At 52.6% G+C, this 14,377-nt stretch overlaps 2 protein-coding genes across 2 annotated transcripts; both read left to right on the top strand.

Annotated features, from left to right (window-relative positions):
- Positions 1-5,614: 5,614 nt before the first annotated feature.
- BLOC1S1 (biogenesis of lysosomal organelles complex 1 subunit 1) lies at positions 5,615-9,285 on the top strand. Its single transcript, XM_012174798.5, has 4 exons — positions 5,615-5,769; positions 6,495-6,567; positions 8,646-8,778; positions 9,085-9,285. The coding sequence occupies exons 1-4, from the start codon at positions 5,709-5,711 to the stop codon at positions 9,193-9,195; spliced, it is 378 nt and encodes a 125-aa protein (XP_012030188.1). The 5' UTR covers positions 5,615-5,708; the 3' UTR covers positions 9,196-9,285.
- A 695-nt stretch (positions 9,286-9,980) lies between these two features.
- Positions 9,981-13,814, top strand: RDH5 (retinol dehydrogenase 5). The gene is made up of 5 exons (XM_012174796.3): positions 9,981-10,102; positions 10,679-11,006; positions 11,173-11,431; positions 13,033-13,196; positions 13,460-13,814. Exons 2-5 carry the CDS (start codon positions 10,697-10,699, stop codon positions 13,681-13,683), a joined length of 957 nt encoding a protein of 318 aa, XP_012030186.2. The 5' UTR covers positions 9,981-10,102; positions 10,679-10,696; the 3' UTR covers positions 13,684-13,814.
- Positions 13,815-14,377: the final 563 nt, after the last annotated feature.

Below are 14,377 nucleotides of genomic sequence, written 5' to 3'. Positions count from 1 at the left end.
AGTGAGCTGGGGAAAGACTGACTGTCAGAGAAGGCCAAGGTGGGAGAGACTGCGCCCAAGAGGCAAAGGGATGGGGATGATTGCTGCACCTTCCAGACCCTTCCCAGAACCGTAGATTTCCTACCCTCCACAGAGGAAGGGACTGGGGGGCGGGGGGGGGGGCAGCGTCCTGGACTGGCCCTCACAGGATCGAGGTGGGGCTTCCCAGGGATGTCCGCAGGGACTCACAAGCGGTGCCTCTGCCTCTCCCTTCCCCCCAGGCTGAGACAAAGGCAAAGGGGGAGGACATTTTCCAGCTCTGCTATTTATAACTCCAACCCAGAAATGGGGCCAAGAAGAGAGATAGGAAATAATTTGGCACAACTGGAACGTCACTTGCTCCCACCTCCCCTTCCTAGGTCTCTCTTACTGGGTGTTGGTGTTGGGTATATCCATGTGCCCATCTTTCCCTCTCTCTCACTCTCTGGTTTTGTCTCATCCGAAACTCTATCTTTACCCTTCTTGTCTCTGTCCATTGGAATCCTACTAGATTGTTTCTCAGTGTCTCTAATGTTTCCTCTGCCCCCTCAAACACTGTCATATTCTTAAGATTCTCTCTTCTCCCGCTTTGTCTTAAAAGCTCCAATACATGTTCTCCCTAATTCCTCTTCCTAAGTGTCCATTTTCTCTCTTTCTTCTTTTTCCAGGATTATACTTTTAAACAATTGATTTTTAATAGGCTCTCACTCTGCTGCCCAGTGGGACAATCCTTGCCCTGGGTGAGTTACTATACATTTGAGAGTCTGTGCCTCCATCTTGGCAACACTACACTTGTATCCATCCCCTCCAGGGGAGTAGCATACCTCTAAACAGGTGCTCTCCAGGTAACACAGCAGACTGGCCCTGAGATCCTACTCCTATCATCCCCCAGACATGCCCTCTGCATCCCTTTTCTATCTCAGAGCCCTGACATTGGAGAAGAGCTGATATGAGCATGCAAAAGAGTAAAATCAGGATGGAACCCAGACTCCTGACACTTGGCCCAAATATCATCCAACTGGGGTCAAAATGCCTTTAGAGGGGTGGGGGTGAGGGGAAGGAGAGGGTGGGATATATTGAGAGAGTAACATGGAAACTTATATTACCATATGCAAAATAGATAGCCAATGGGAGTTTGTTGTATAACTCAGGGAACTCAAACCAGGGTTTTGTAATAACAGAAAGGGGTGAAATGGGGAAGGAGGTGGGAGGGAGGTTCAGAGGAAAGGGACAAAGGTATACCTATGGCTGATTCATGTTGATGTTTGGCAGAAACCAACACAATTCTGTAAAGTATTTATCCTTCAATTGAAAAATAAATTGATTAAAAATAAATAGAAGTTTTTTTAAAATGCCTGTAGAGCCCCAAATGCCTCCCTCTCTCCACCTGCAGCTCCTGCCTCCCTCCATCTCTACTCTGCTGATTCTTGCTAAATCTGAGGTTGAGATCAGATGCCAAGAATCTGCTTCTGACCTCCTCTGCCCAAATATTTGAGAAGTCACCTCACCCGCCACAGGAGGAAGGAGAAGGAAAGAAAAGAGAGAGAGAGGCCACCCAAAATTAGCCTGACTATAAATAGTGGGGCAAGGGAGGGCGGGGAACACGCAAGAGTCCCAGACCAGCCTAGTAAATTTAGACGTGTAGATTTTCCCTAAAGGAGAAAGGAGGCCAGATTTGGAGTGGAGAGCAGCATTGCAGATTGAGGAGGGAATGAAGAAGCCGGAGGAATCCAGAGGACAGAATAAGCTTAATATTCAAATAAATAATCTGCCAGCGAACCTTTCTTTTGAATTCGGAGTTCAGGAATTCATTAAATTAAAACTAATGCTGATGTTGTATGATTCCATTCACATGACATTCTCAAAATGAAAAACTATGGAGATGAAGAACAAACTAGTGATTGTCAGGGGACAGGGATGGGGAAGTGGAGGTGTGAATATAAAAGGGTAGTACAGAAAGTTCCTTCGTGGTGATGGAGAGTTCTGTAACTTAATTTTGGTGGTGGCTACTGAATCCATCTGTGGGATAAAATTACACTGAATTATAAATGAAAGCATGTTGAAAAAAAAACTGGGGGAAATCGAATAGGCTTATAGCCTAGTTAACTGTATAATATCTATGTCAGAGTCCTGGTTTGGATATTGTGCGACAGTTATATGAGGTGTCACCTCTGATGGAAGCTGGGTGAAGAATACACAGGATTTCACATACTACTTTTTGCAGTTTCCTCTGAGTCTACAACGATTTCAAAATATCAAAACACTTGTAAAACTTTATAAATGTCCAGACCCAGCAAAGACTCTTGCCCTTTTCTGCCAGCCCCTCCCCCCTCTAAGAACCCTCTTGCCCTCCATCTGGGCTCCCTATTTTTCAGCCCCCCCAGACCACACACTGCCCAGCTGCCATCTCTAGGTGAGCAGCAGACACTTCCAGAACACACACTGCGGGGTTAACATATCCCTCCACCTCATCTGGCAACAGAGCCTTGGAGCAGATGTCCCAGGGTCAGCCTCTTCCTCCACAGCATAGACAACATGAGGACTTTCTCACCCCACCCACCTCTCCAGCACTGGAATCCTTCTGCGGGCCTCTGAATGTCTCCTGTAGCCAAAGTTTGAACTATGGGCGTGGCTGGGAGAGAAAGGCTATACATGTGATTGAGGGCAGTCAGTGGGGAAATGACTTGACCGCTCTGGTCTTTGAAGATCCCAGGGAAACCCCTTGTGTCTTGGGGAGAAGGACTGGGAGATCACTTCCCACGGTGAGCCATTTAGACTGGGCCCCTTTTCTCTGAGCACTGGCCTCAGGCCAACATTTGGAACTCGGCCACACCACCAACGGCCCCCTCTTGAAGCCCAGCCAGATTTCCCAGTATGAGAAGCCTTCTCTGCTCACACCATGTCCTGCCTCAGTCCTCACCCAATCTCTAACTACTCAGCAGCTTCCGGCCCTAAGGCTTGGCCCAGCCAGTCAGCCTGAAGCTTGCTAATTAAAGCAAGCTCTGAAAGAGAGGCCTGAGAAGAACAGAGAAATGAGTGGACAAAAGGAATATGGGGGCACATTCACTGATTCTAAGAGGAAAAATAATCTGGTTGGGAAAGTGTAAGCAGAGGTAGGTCAGAAAGAGATTTCAGATTTCAAGAGTCATTTTCCTACTATGCATGCCGCCTGTGTCCATCTCTACCAAAGGCAGGTGGAGCTGAGCTTCAACAACAGTAGAGACTGACGTTAGACAGTGAGCCACAGGGGCCCAGAAAAAGAGTAGGTGGAGGAAGACCCTGGAGAGATCAGCTGGAGTCCCCAGATACAGGTACCCATGTCCTCTGCTCAGCTCTAGGGCAAAGGAACAGTCAGCGTGTGGGAAAGGAGGGTGGGGCTGATGTCCGCAGAGCCCTGGCAGTCTCTATACCGATTATGAAAATGTCAGGTGGTTGTGCCAAGGGGGTGAGGGCAACACAGGATGGGCCTGGCACTCACCATGAGTCATCCTAATCTTAAATTACAGACTCACCGCTGAAACCCCCAACGCCAACCCCCCTCATTAGCCCCTGCCCTCTGTTTCACAGGTCCACTTGTCACCATTCTCTGCCACCCCTTCCAACCTCTGCTTTTCTCTCCCAGCTTGGGGAGTGAGGCACCGGTCTGCCTCCAATTTGCTTGCTCACTGCAGTTGGAAGCAAAAGCCAGAAGGGGGGAGGACTGGCAAGGCTGCCCTGCAGTGCTCTCATTCTTCCCGCTTCTATTGATCAGCTCCTCTCTGGAGTGGAGCCTCTTCCCAAACATTCCTCCCCTGCTGGTATTCCCTTCAACTGATGCTCCACAGGCATACAGAGGCATAGTGACAAGAGACAGGGAGCTGTCCCCCAAAGTGCTCTGGGCCTCCCCCTGCTGGGGTCTTTCCCATGGTTTCTGCAGTATAGTACAGTGGTTACACTCAAGCTCTGGCATCAGATACCCCGGCTCTGTATCCTAGCTCGACCACTTATGTGCTCTATCACTGCACTGCTCTATACCACAGATTCTTCATCTGCACATTGTTATACTTCACACTATTCTTCACGACTATTCTCAGAATTAAATGAAATAATGCATGTAGTGATTCACACATGGTATTAAGTACTCAGGAGATGTTGTTAAAGAAGTATCAATATAATAAGCACAGACACACAAACACAATATCCAACACTTTTTTTTTTTAATACTTATTTATTTGCCTGCATCAGGTCTTAGTTGTGGCATGCGGGATCTAGTTCCCCAACCAGGGACTGAACCCGGGGCCCCCTTTATTGGGAGTACGGAGTCTTAGCCACTGGACCACCAGGGAAGTCCCAGTACCCAACACTTTTTATTCAGAGTTTTTATTTTGGCACTTAATGTTCTGCTTTCTGCTGCCAGTTAACCACTTCACTCACGAATCCTTTGACAGCTGGGCAGCTCCCTGGGATTTAAGATGCTGTTCTGCAAAGAGTTGAATGAACTGATCAGTAATCTTCAACTCTGACTCAGAAATTCAAGAATGTTCTATTCTAATCAGTCAGCATCCATTTCTCCTCCCCCTGCAAGTACATATAATGAAGTCAATTTTCAACCATGTAACTGAAGTGAGAGAACACCAAAGTTTTGAAAACAGCTTTAGATATGGTTTAGTGCAGTGGTTCTCAACCTTGGGGGCACATTACATTCACCTGAACAACTTTCTAAAAAATACTTGTACCAGGCCTCCACCCTCAGAGATTGGTCACGGACCAAGCCATATTTTTTAAAACTTCCCCAACTGAGTCTAATGTTTAGCTAAGGCTGAGAACCGCTGATTTAATCCAATCTTCTAATTTTACTAAGGAGAAAACCAACATCCAGTGTAGATATGCAACTTGCCCAAAGCCACCCAGCATGTCGGTGTATGGTGCACCAAGAGAGAATGTTGTAAGAGCGAGCACGTGTTGGTGATGTTTATAATTTTTTCTCATTGGGGTTAATCCCAGAAACACTTCTTTAGTTCACAGAGGTGTTATATAATTTACCTTCTACTTTGGCAGCAGCACTTGTTCTGCTGGTAAGACTGAAATAAATGGGCTCGCATTCCCTGACCACAAAAGGACAGAGATGGAATGGCACATTCACCACACATAGCCAGCCAAATTAGCAAAGCTCCCTAGGAGGCCGCTGGAAATGCCTAAAACGCTGAGGGACTCTGGCAGGGTGGAGAGAAGAGACAGGGTTTGAAGAGGACAGCATTCCCCCTCTAGAGGGAGGAGCTGAGGATTCACTGAAAACCGGCCAGAGCTGCCAGGAGGAAAAGGCCAGGGAAGGAAAAGAATTTCAATTAGTCCTGGGAACCTCTGCTCCCCCAACAACCGAATCATGATAGACAGCCTGGCAACAACAACCCTCCTAAAATCCAAAGGAGATTGAAAACTGTTCTGCAATCAGAGTACTAAAGAAAAAGTCTCCCCACACTTCCCAAAGTGAGTTCCCAATAAAGACAAGAGCTCACCTGCCCCTACTATCATCTCCCTTCCCAGCCAAGATCCTCTCTACCTATCACCCCAGGTCTCAAGAGGAGGGCGGTTCCGGGCCTCACGTGACATTGCGGCCACGTGACCCAGGCCCCGCGGGAGCCGAGCGGCGAGTTCCAGTTCCGCGAGTCGGAGGGGGGCTGGGCACGCCCTGCCCAGAGCCCGCCGCGACCATGCTGTCCCGCTTGCTGAAAGAACACCAGGCCAAGCAGAATGAACGCAAAGAGCTGCAGGGTAAGCCGAGTATCCAGCCCGCCTTTTTCTCTCCCTCCGCGGCCTAGCCTCAGCCCGGGGCCTGGATCTCAAGTAACGGCCCAGATCCGGGGAAGGGAGCGGGCTTGGAGGAGAGGAAATTACAGGAGCTTTGGTAGGGGGGGAGTTCCGTTCCCCTGCCAATGGCTCTGGTCCCTTTAGCAGCAGTAGCGTCCCCTGGGCAACGTCCCCCGCGCTGTGGCCGCAGTATCCTAGCCCCGCCCCCTGTTCACGGAACGCTGTGCCGATTGGTCTAGGGGGCCGCTCGTCCTGGAAGTGGGAAGGAAACCTCCTGAAGAGAGGAGGGTGTTGAGGACCCGACAGGACTGGGATTCTTGGAGGCCTGAAACTGCCGAAATGGGGATGGGGCCCTTGTGTCCTGAATCCATGCTGGGAACCCCAGAGTTACCAACCTTTAGGCCAAACCAGTGGGGAAAATGTGCCTGAGAGTCTGGAGTCCTGGTCGCTGCCAAGGACTCGTTAGCGTCCCTGGGCGAATCGCTTCCCTTCTCAGGCTACCAGTTTCCTCACCTCGAAAATGAAAGGGCTTGCTTTATGTTTTGCAAGGCCCTGTCAGCTCTGGCACTCTGGAATGACTTGAGGTGTTCCCATAGCTAGCAGAATAGTAATGAATGGGTGGGGAACCTCAAGCATCACTCCTCAAGAAAACAAGTCTCCTGTCTAATCCCTTTTCCCCTTCCACCCAGAGAAGAGAAGGCGAGAGGCCATCACTGCAGCGACCTGCCTGACAGAAGCTTTGGTCGATCACCTCAATGTGGGGTATGAACCTCTTCCCATCAACAGGAACACCCCTCCACCCAAGTTTAGGCACTGGCCTAGCCTTCAGCCGGCTCCTGAGGGGATGAGCTGTTCCTCTCATTCCCCTACCCTCCCCCACCCAGCTTAACTTTTATGGAGAGAGTCTTGAGTCACTTCTAACCCCTAACATTGGGCAGAGGGGAGCAGCTGTGGTCGGTGGAGAAGCAGCCAGACTTCCCCTTCCCAACAATAACCTCCCTGGTGCTCACGACTTGATGCCATCTGGCCACGTCCCTTCACCCCTCCAAGTCCAGCTGTCACTTCCAGCGGGAGGGAGAGCACCATCCTTCCCCACAGCTTCCCACCCTCTCCTGCACCTCCCACCCTCTGGCAAGTCTGGAGAGCAACTGGCAGGAAAGAGATGACACAGCTGGTAAGGGTGAAGGCAGAACCTATGCCAGGAGCCACCACAGAGCCAGGCTGACACTCCCCCATCCTTCCAGGTCTCCAGAGACCACCCCTTGCTCCCATCCTAAGTAAGGATGCCAGTAATGACCAGATACATGGGAAGGAGTAGAGAACATTGCCTCTTGACCCCAAGTGACCCAGAAAAGTGCAGAGATGATGATTTGATAGCCAGGCCATCTGTTGGGAGAAAGGAGGCAGTGTGATACCTTCTACCCAGGGCAAGTGGAATAGCTTGGTTGTGAATTCAGAGGCTGAGTCACCCAAGTGAGCCAGGCAGGAACTGTCATCTTCATTGCTCATCTCAGGAAGATTAGGGGAAGAGAAGGCTGTGGTTGGGACCTCTGATCCCCCCTCCAGTTCTCCCCCTCCACTCAGTGTGAATGAGAGAAAGCAGGAGGTCAATGGGAGAAATGGGGATTTCAGGAGCTCCCAGGGGAAACTTGAAGCATTGGGAGCCCCCTGTGATTCCTGTTTCAGCTCCTATAACACCCTGCACTGTGACCCAGCTGTCTCCCAAAGAGAAGGGACAGGGTCGACGCCTTCCCTCCCTCCCACATTTGCGCCTCCTGGGCTCTGCTGTGAGGTTGGCCTAGGCTTCTCCCACTTCTCTTTGCTTGGGGCCACCCTATGTCCAGCTTAGAGGGCAGCTAAGCCAAAGCCAGATTAGAAAGCCTTTTGTGTTGCTGCCCACAGCTCCTCTCATTCCCGGGAAAGGAAAACAAAGGCTCAGTCTATCTCAGCCCCTGTCAGGTGTCCTTCCCACTCTCTGGAACAACCCCCCCCCACCAACCCCCTTGCTCCCCTCCAGCCCCCACAGATTCCAGTGGGTGGGGGCACCGGATGTGGAGTCTACCAGCTGACCTAGAGCTTTGGGGTGGAGGATGAAAGATTCCTCAACCAATTAGGGAGAACAATTGCTGCACAATTATTGCGGGGGTGGGGGTGAGGAGGCAGAGGACTGGGGATACCAACCCCTTGGCAGTAATGGAACTGCAGCGAACCGTGATTGAGGAGAAAAGAAAGACTATTGCCTAGAGCAGAAGGAAGAGAGAGTGCGTGTGTGTTCGTTCATCTGTGTGGGCGAAAGGAGGACTGGGAGAGAGACAGAGCCAGGAAGCAGCCCTTGGGATGTCTTCTCTTGACCCTGAGTTCCTGGGGAGGGGGTTGCTCTCCCATCCCACCCCGGATTCAGGGAGGGGCCCAATTTCCCTTCCCAACTTCTTGCACCGATCCCTGGCCTCCCAATCATTGCCAGATGTGTCCCTGCTGCTGGATTTTCCCAGCCTCCCCACAGCCCCTTTCCCCTCCCAGCTTCTTCCCCAGTGGTACCTCGTCCACCCCCGCCGACCAAGTGCACCCTCCCTTCTCTCCCCCAGCTTTGGGAGCTCCTTTCGGGGCAGGAAATGGTCTGTATCTAGTTGACTCTCCTGGGAATCCTGGGAGTGGAAGGAAGGGAGCGGGCTCACTTGCGTGCACTCGTAGTCACTTGCCTTACATCCAGGAATGGCTGAAATCCCAAGGTTTTCTCCAGCGTGACTCCTGAGCAGCCAACTGCTGCAGCCCTGGGATGTTAGTTCTGGAGACCACTCCCCACCAGCTGGGTGAGATGGCCTCCCTCCTCCAACCTCTAGTGTGGCCCAGGCCTACATGAACCAGAGGAAGCTTGACCATGAGGTGAAGACCCTGCAGGTCCAGGCAGCCCAGTTTGCCAAGCAGACAGGCCAGTGGATCGGGATGGTGGAGAACTTCAACCAGGCACTCAAGGTAAGCCACACTGCCGGCCTTACCAGCCTCATCCTATGACCCCATTGACTCATCCTATGAACCCCTCATCCTATGAACCCCTCAGGGGCTCCCCTCTAGGCTGGGGTTAAGAATGAAGTGGGGGCAGTCCCAGAAAGCCCAGAATTCTGTGGCCTCAGTGCCACGGAAGTTAGAGGAAGAGGTAAAAGCAGCTGGAGGGTCCAAGCAAAGCCCTTTCTAGGGGATGGATGGAATGTGCCCCCATCCAGCCCCTGGAGCCACACCCCACCCACCCTTACTCTTGGGCTCCCGCCCCCTCCCTTCCAGGAAATTGGGGATGTGGAGAACTGGGCTCGGAGCATCGAGCTGGACATGCGCACCATTGCCACCGCGCTGGAGTACGTCTACAAAGGGCAGCTGCAGTCGGCCCCCTCCTAGCCTGCCTGCTCTCCCTGCCCCTACTCCTCCCACCTGCCCCAGGTGGGCAGGAGGGAGGCTGACAGCCCATGAATAAAACACAAGCCTCCATTTCTCCGTGTTTGTCTGTAGGAACTACTAGCTTAGTGTGGGGGGGCGGGGATGGAAGATTCAAAGGCTCTTCCTCTTAAGAGACACTACCAAAATTTGGGGTGTCTTTTTGGGTAGGGACTGGAACTAGCTTCCTGTTACAGTCTCAACTCTCTTCTCCTCCTCGGGCCTGGTACCTGTTGCAGGTACCTTCCGGAAAAGCTGAAGGTGGGAGTTCCTCCCCACTCCCCAGAGGAAGGCAGTGGGCCCCAACCCAGGACTTCCGTTTCCGGCAGAGGAGAAACGAGACAGGGAGCAGGCCTGGTCCAGCTCTGGCTCTCTGCCTCTCCTCGTGTTCACGGCCTCTCCCAGCCTGGTGCTAAGCAGTGTCATGAGTCTGGACCAGGTGGGAGATTAACTCTTGGGTGTGGGAGCACTTCAGGGCAGGGAGGGGGAGGAATGATAGGTCCAAGGTTACTGACAGAGGGGGGCAGCTGCCATCCTGGACAGATACCCTCATCTTAAGAATCCGTGACAGAGAGAGCCAGGAAGCCCCACTAGAAAAGACCAAGCGAAGGGGGGAGCCGGGCGCTCCGGGCCGGTGCCAAGCCCTGGCTTCAACCCGCAGGCCCAGCTTCCCTGGCTCCTCCTCCCCCACCACCCCCCCGCCAGCCCCACATGCACTTAATACTTCTGGCACCCAGTCCACCCGCCACGGACTTTGGCCTTAGCTGTAGCTAGTGTGGGAGCCTGGGAAGACCTGGACCACAAGTTTCTCAAGCAAAACAAAAGGAGCAGCTTCAGGTGCTATAGTACCTGCCAACAGCTTTCCCCTGAGGTAAGCAGGGTGCTGGGGGGAGGGGAGGGGCAGTGGCTCTGAGAAGACTAGTGATATTGATAACTTAAAGCCTAAAGCTTGGCCTGTGTCCCCTCACACTTTATCCCCTTTGATCCTCCACAGCTCCCTGGTGGGCATGCTGGGCGTTAGCCCTACTTGGTAGATGAGAAAAGAAGTTCAGAGACACAAGACAGGGCTCAGCCTCACACAATAAGTTTGGAGCCACCAGGACTAGAATGCAGGGGTCCCTTATGTGTTTCCAAAAACAGGGCTTAGCTGGTTTAGTGGGAGCTAAGAGGCGACAACAAACAAGATCCCTCTGCCCCCATGCAGCTGGTCTGCGCAGGACCCAGCTCATGACCTTTCAGTTAAGTTACCCACAGATACAGGGTCTGCCCAGATCTTCACTTTACTTAGATGAACCATAGTTTGTCGGCAGGTTATCTGCCAAGCAGGTGATTTGTCAATTTGCTCAAACCAGAGACTTCCAGCTAGGCAAGGATCTGAGGGGTGAGGGCTGGCGGGCCAGCGTCAGCTAGACACGTCCCCTGGCCCAGCCTCGGCTGCCACCTGCAGGTCACCTGGGCTCCAGCCATGTGGCTGCCTCTGCTGCTGGGTGTCTTGCTCTGGGCAGCACTGTGGTTGCTCAGGGACCGGCAGTGCCTGCCGGCCAGCGATGCTTTTATCTTCATCACCGGCTGTGACTCGGGCTTTGGGCGGCTCCTTGCTCTGAGGCTGGACCAGAGAGGCTTCCGAGTCCTGGCCAGCTGCCTGACACCCTCGGGGGCGGAGGACCTCCAGCGGGTCGCCTCCTCCCGCCTCCACACCACCCTGCTGGATGTCACAGATCCCCAGAGCGTCCGGCAGGCAGCCAAGTGGGTGGAAACGCATGTTGGGAAAACAGGTGAGTGTGGCGGGGGCCATGAGGATAGGCATGTGAGGTGTGCACACACAGGGGGCTGTGGGAAACCAGAGAGACTGGGGGGGGAGTAACAGGGCTCAGATCCTCCCGGGAAGGAGAGGGGCCATGGGAATGCCTCCCCTACCCCACGCCTCTCATCCCCGCACAGGGCTGTTTGGTCTGGTGAATAATGCTGGTGTGGCTGGCATCATTGGGCCCACCCCATGGCAGACGCGGGAGGACTTCCAGCGGGTGCTGAATGTGAACACGCTGGGTCCCATCGGGGTCACCCTCGCCCTGCTGCCCCTGCTGCTGCAGGCCCGGGGCCGAGTGATCAACATCACCAGTGTCCTTGGCCGCCTGGCAGCCAATGGAGGGGGCTACTGCGTCTCCAAGTTTGGCCTGGAGGCCTTCTCTGACAGCCTGAGGTGAGGGGGGCAGGGACTCCACTCCCAACTCAGGGGGAGCGTGCTCAACCAACAAATTAGCAGCTGCCCACCACATGGCATGGTGGAGTTTAGGGCTTAAGAGACAGTTTAGGGCTCGACTTCCAAGGTTCAGATCCCAGCTTTCACTCGTGAGCTTGGTGAACTTAGTCAGTTACTGTTTTTTTCCGAGTTTGTTCCTCCTGTTAAATCACGATGAGGCCTGCCTCATGGGTGAGTAAAATGAGGGTATATGTGAGGCTCCAGCAGAGCCTGGTACATAGAAAATGCCCCCAAAATCCCACTCTTAACGTTATTGTTACTAATGATAACCATTACTTAGCATGAGTACCTTTACATAACACTTTCTCATTCAATTCTCCCTAAAATCCTGTAAGGATAGGTGTTAACACCCTTAGGGGATGGGCTTCCCTGGTGGCTCACACAGTAAAGAATCTGCCTGCAATGCAGGAGACCCAGGTTCAATCCCTGGGTTGGGAAGACCCCTTTTGGAGAAGGGAATGTCTATCCACTCCAGTATTCCTGCCTGGAGAATTCCATGGACAGAGAAACCTGGTGGGCCAGTCTGTGGGGTCACAGAGTTAGACACGACTAAGGGACTCATGCACACCACACAAACATACCCACAGTCACCCAAGCCCACACACTGCGGGGGGCACTGGCACGCCTACCTGCACGGCTGGTCCTCATGTCCTCCGGCCCCTATTTAGACAGTAACGTTCAAAGCCCCATGAGAGCACAAAGGAGACTCGACAACCGCAGTAACAGGGCCTGAATTTGGAACAGACCTCTGATTCCCTCAAGCTGAGCCCGCCTTCTCAAGGAAGCCTTCCTCTGTCACCATCACTGAGCAAATAGCATCAATATCCACTTTTGTACCTATGCCTCAGTCGTTTCATTTTCGTTTAATCAGCATCATGGAAATATACTTTCAACTTGGACTTGGGTAGTCTGTTCTGGGTACTCCCACGTTCCCCCAGCAAACACCAGTCTAATTTTTCCCCAGCAGAGATCCAGCACTTTGGACCCCGTGTTTTGGAATCTAGGGAACATGATTCTTCCAGTTCAGGAGTTGGCAGATTGTGCTTCCAGGGCCAGATCTCTAGGCAGCTGCCTACAAGCTAATAATGGCGTTTGCGTTTTTAAATAGTTACACTATAATCAGTTATATAAGTACCTACATAATAGTTAGATCTGCAATACTGAAAATATTTACTATCCGGCCCTTTAAGAAGGCTGGTCCCTGCTCTAGGTGCTAGAAGAGCATACAAAAAGAAGAAAAACTCAAATAAACCTCCTTGGGACTTCCCTGGTGGTCCAGTGGTCAAGACTCTATGCTTTGACTGCAGGGCGCCCGGGTTTGAACCCTGGTCGGGGAACTAATATCCTGCATGACACAACATGGCCAAAAAACAAAAACAAATGACGCTCCACCTTCCCTCTGACCCGCTTGCCCCTCATCCCGTGGCAGTGGGGATGTCTCTTCCTGTCAGAAATCCTGTCTCAGCATCCCTACAATGTCCCTGAAGGTCCTCTCCCTATACAGACAAGGACCCAGAAACCTCTCTCTGCCCTCACTCCAGGCGAGACGTGGCTCCTTTTGGGGTACGGGTCTCTATCGTGGAACCTGGCTTCTTCCGAACCCCTGTGACAAACCTGGAAACTCTGGAGGACACCCTGCAGGCCTGCTGGGCACGGCTGCCTCCAGCCACACAGGCCCTCTATGGGGAGGCCTTCCTCACCAAATGTGAGTAGCTGGGCCCGCGAAGGGGCGCGTGAAGGGAAACAAGGGTGCCGGAAGGCCAGGCCTGCATCAGCCTGCTGGGAGGAAACATGCAGGACAGTCAGGGAGGGGATGAGGGAGAACGGGGTGCCATAGGAGAACACCCCAGCCATAGGCAACCTGCCCACACCCTAAACTGGGGAGGGGACTGAGAACCCCAGGCGACACGGCCTGAGGGGTTGGAGCAGGACAAGGGACACTGACCACAACCGTCCACTGGGCTGCAGACCTGAGAGTGCAGCAACGCATCATGAACATGATCTGTGACCCGGACCTGGCCAAGGTGAGCAGGTGCCTGGAGCACGCCCTAACTGCCCGCCACCCCAGAACCCGCTACAGCCCAGGCTGGGATGCCAAGCTGCTCTGGTTGCCAGCCTCCTACTTGCCAGCCAGCCTGGTGGATGCTGTGCTCACCTGGGTCCTTCCCAAGCCTGCCCAGACGGTCTACTAAATCCAGCCCTCCAGCAAAAGATGGTTGTTCAAGGCAAGGACTCTGATTTATTCTGTCCCCCCACCCTGGTACTGCCTGGTGCCTGGCATAAAACAGTCACTCAATAAATGTGTATTATTCAAAACAAAAAACACTGTGGGTAGGCAGAAATGAAGGTGCACAGTGGGGGTTCAGTTCAGTCACTAAGTCGTGTCCGACTCTCAGTGACCCCATGAATCACAGCACGCCAGGCCTCCCTGTCCATCACCAACTCCCAGAGTCCACCCAAACCCACGTCCATCGAGTCGGTAATGCCATCCAACCATCTCATCCTCTGTCATCCCCTTCTCCTCCTGCCCTCAAGCTTTCCCAGCATCAGGGTCTTTTCAAATGAGTCAGCTCTTCGCATCCAGTGGCCAAAGTATTGGAGTTTCAGCTTTAGCCTCAATCCTTCCAGTGAACACCCAGGACTGATCTGCTTTAGGATGGACTGGTTGTATCTCCTTGCAGTCCAAGGGACTCTCAAGAGTCTTCTCCAACACCACAGTTCAAAAGCATCAATTCTTCAGTGCTCAGCTTTCTTTGTAGTCCAACTCTCACATCCATACATGACCACTGGAAAAACCATAGCCTTGACTAGATGGACCTTTGTTGGCAAAGTAATGTCTCTGTTTTTTAATATGCTGTCTAGTTTGGTCATAACTTTCCTTCCAAA

Source organism: Ovis aries, chromosome 3 (genome assembly GCF_016772045.2).
Source record: "Ovis aries strain OAR_USU_Benz2616 breed Rambouillet chromosome 3, ARS-UI_Ramb_v3.0, whole genome shotgun sequence".
Lineage (NCBI taxonomy): Eukaryota > Metazoa > Chordata > Mammalia > Artiodactyla > Bovidae > Ovis > Ovis aries.
Note: the sequence above shows the minus strand (reverse complement) of the source record. Positions and strands in the feature narration are given on the sequence as shown.

Coding starts and splice junctions, on each gene's coding strand:
- BLOC1S1 (XM_012174798.5), top strand. CDS start 5,709: ATGCTGTCCCGCTTGCTGAAAGAACACCAGGCCAAGCAGAATGAACGC. Junction 5,770..6,494: donor TGAACGCAAAGAGCTGCAGG/GTAAGCCGAGTA, acceptor CCTTCCACCCAG/AGAAGAGAAGGCGAGAGGCC. Junction 6,568..8,645: donor GTCGATCACCTCAATGTGGG/GTATGAACCTCT, acceptor TCCAACCTCTAG/TGTGGCCCAGGCCTACATGA.
- RDH5 (XM_012174796.3), top strand. CDS start 10,697: ATGTGGCTGCCTCTGCTGCTGGGTGTCTTGCTCTGGGCAGCACTGTGG. Junction 11,432..13,032: donor GCCTTCTCTGACAGCCTGAG/GTGAGGGGGGCA, acceptor CCCTCACTCCAG/GCGAGACGTGGCTCCTTTTG. Junction 13,197..13,459: donor GGAGGCCTTCCTCACCAAAT/GTGAGTAGCTGG, acceptor ACTGGGCTGCAG/ACCTGAGAGTGCAGCAACGC.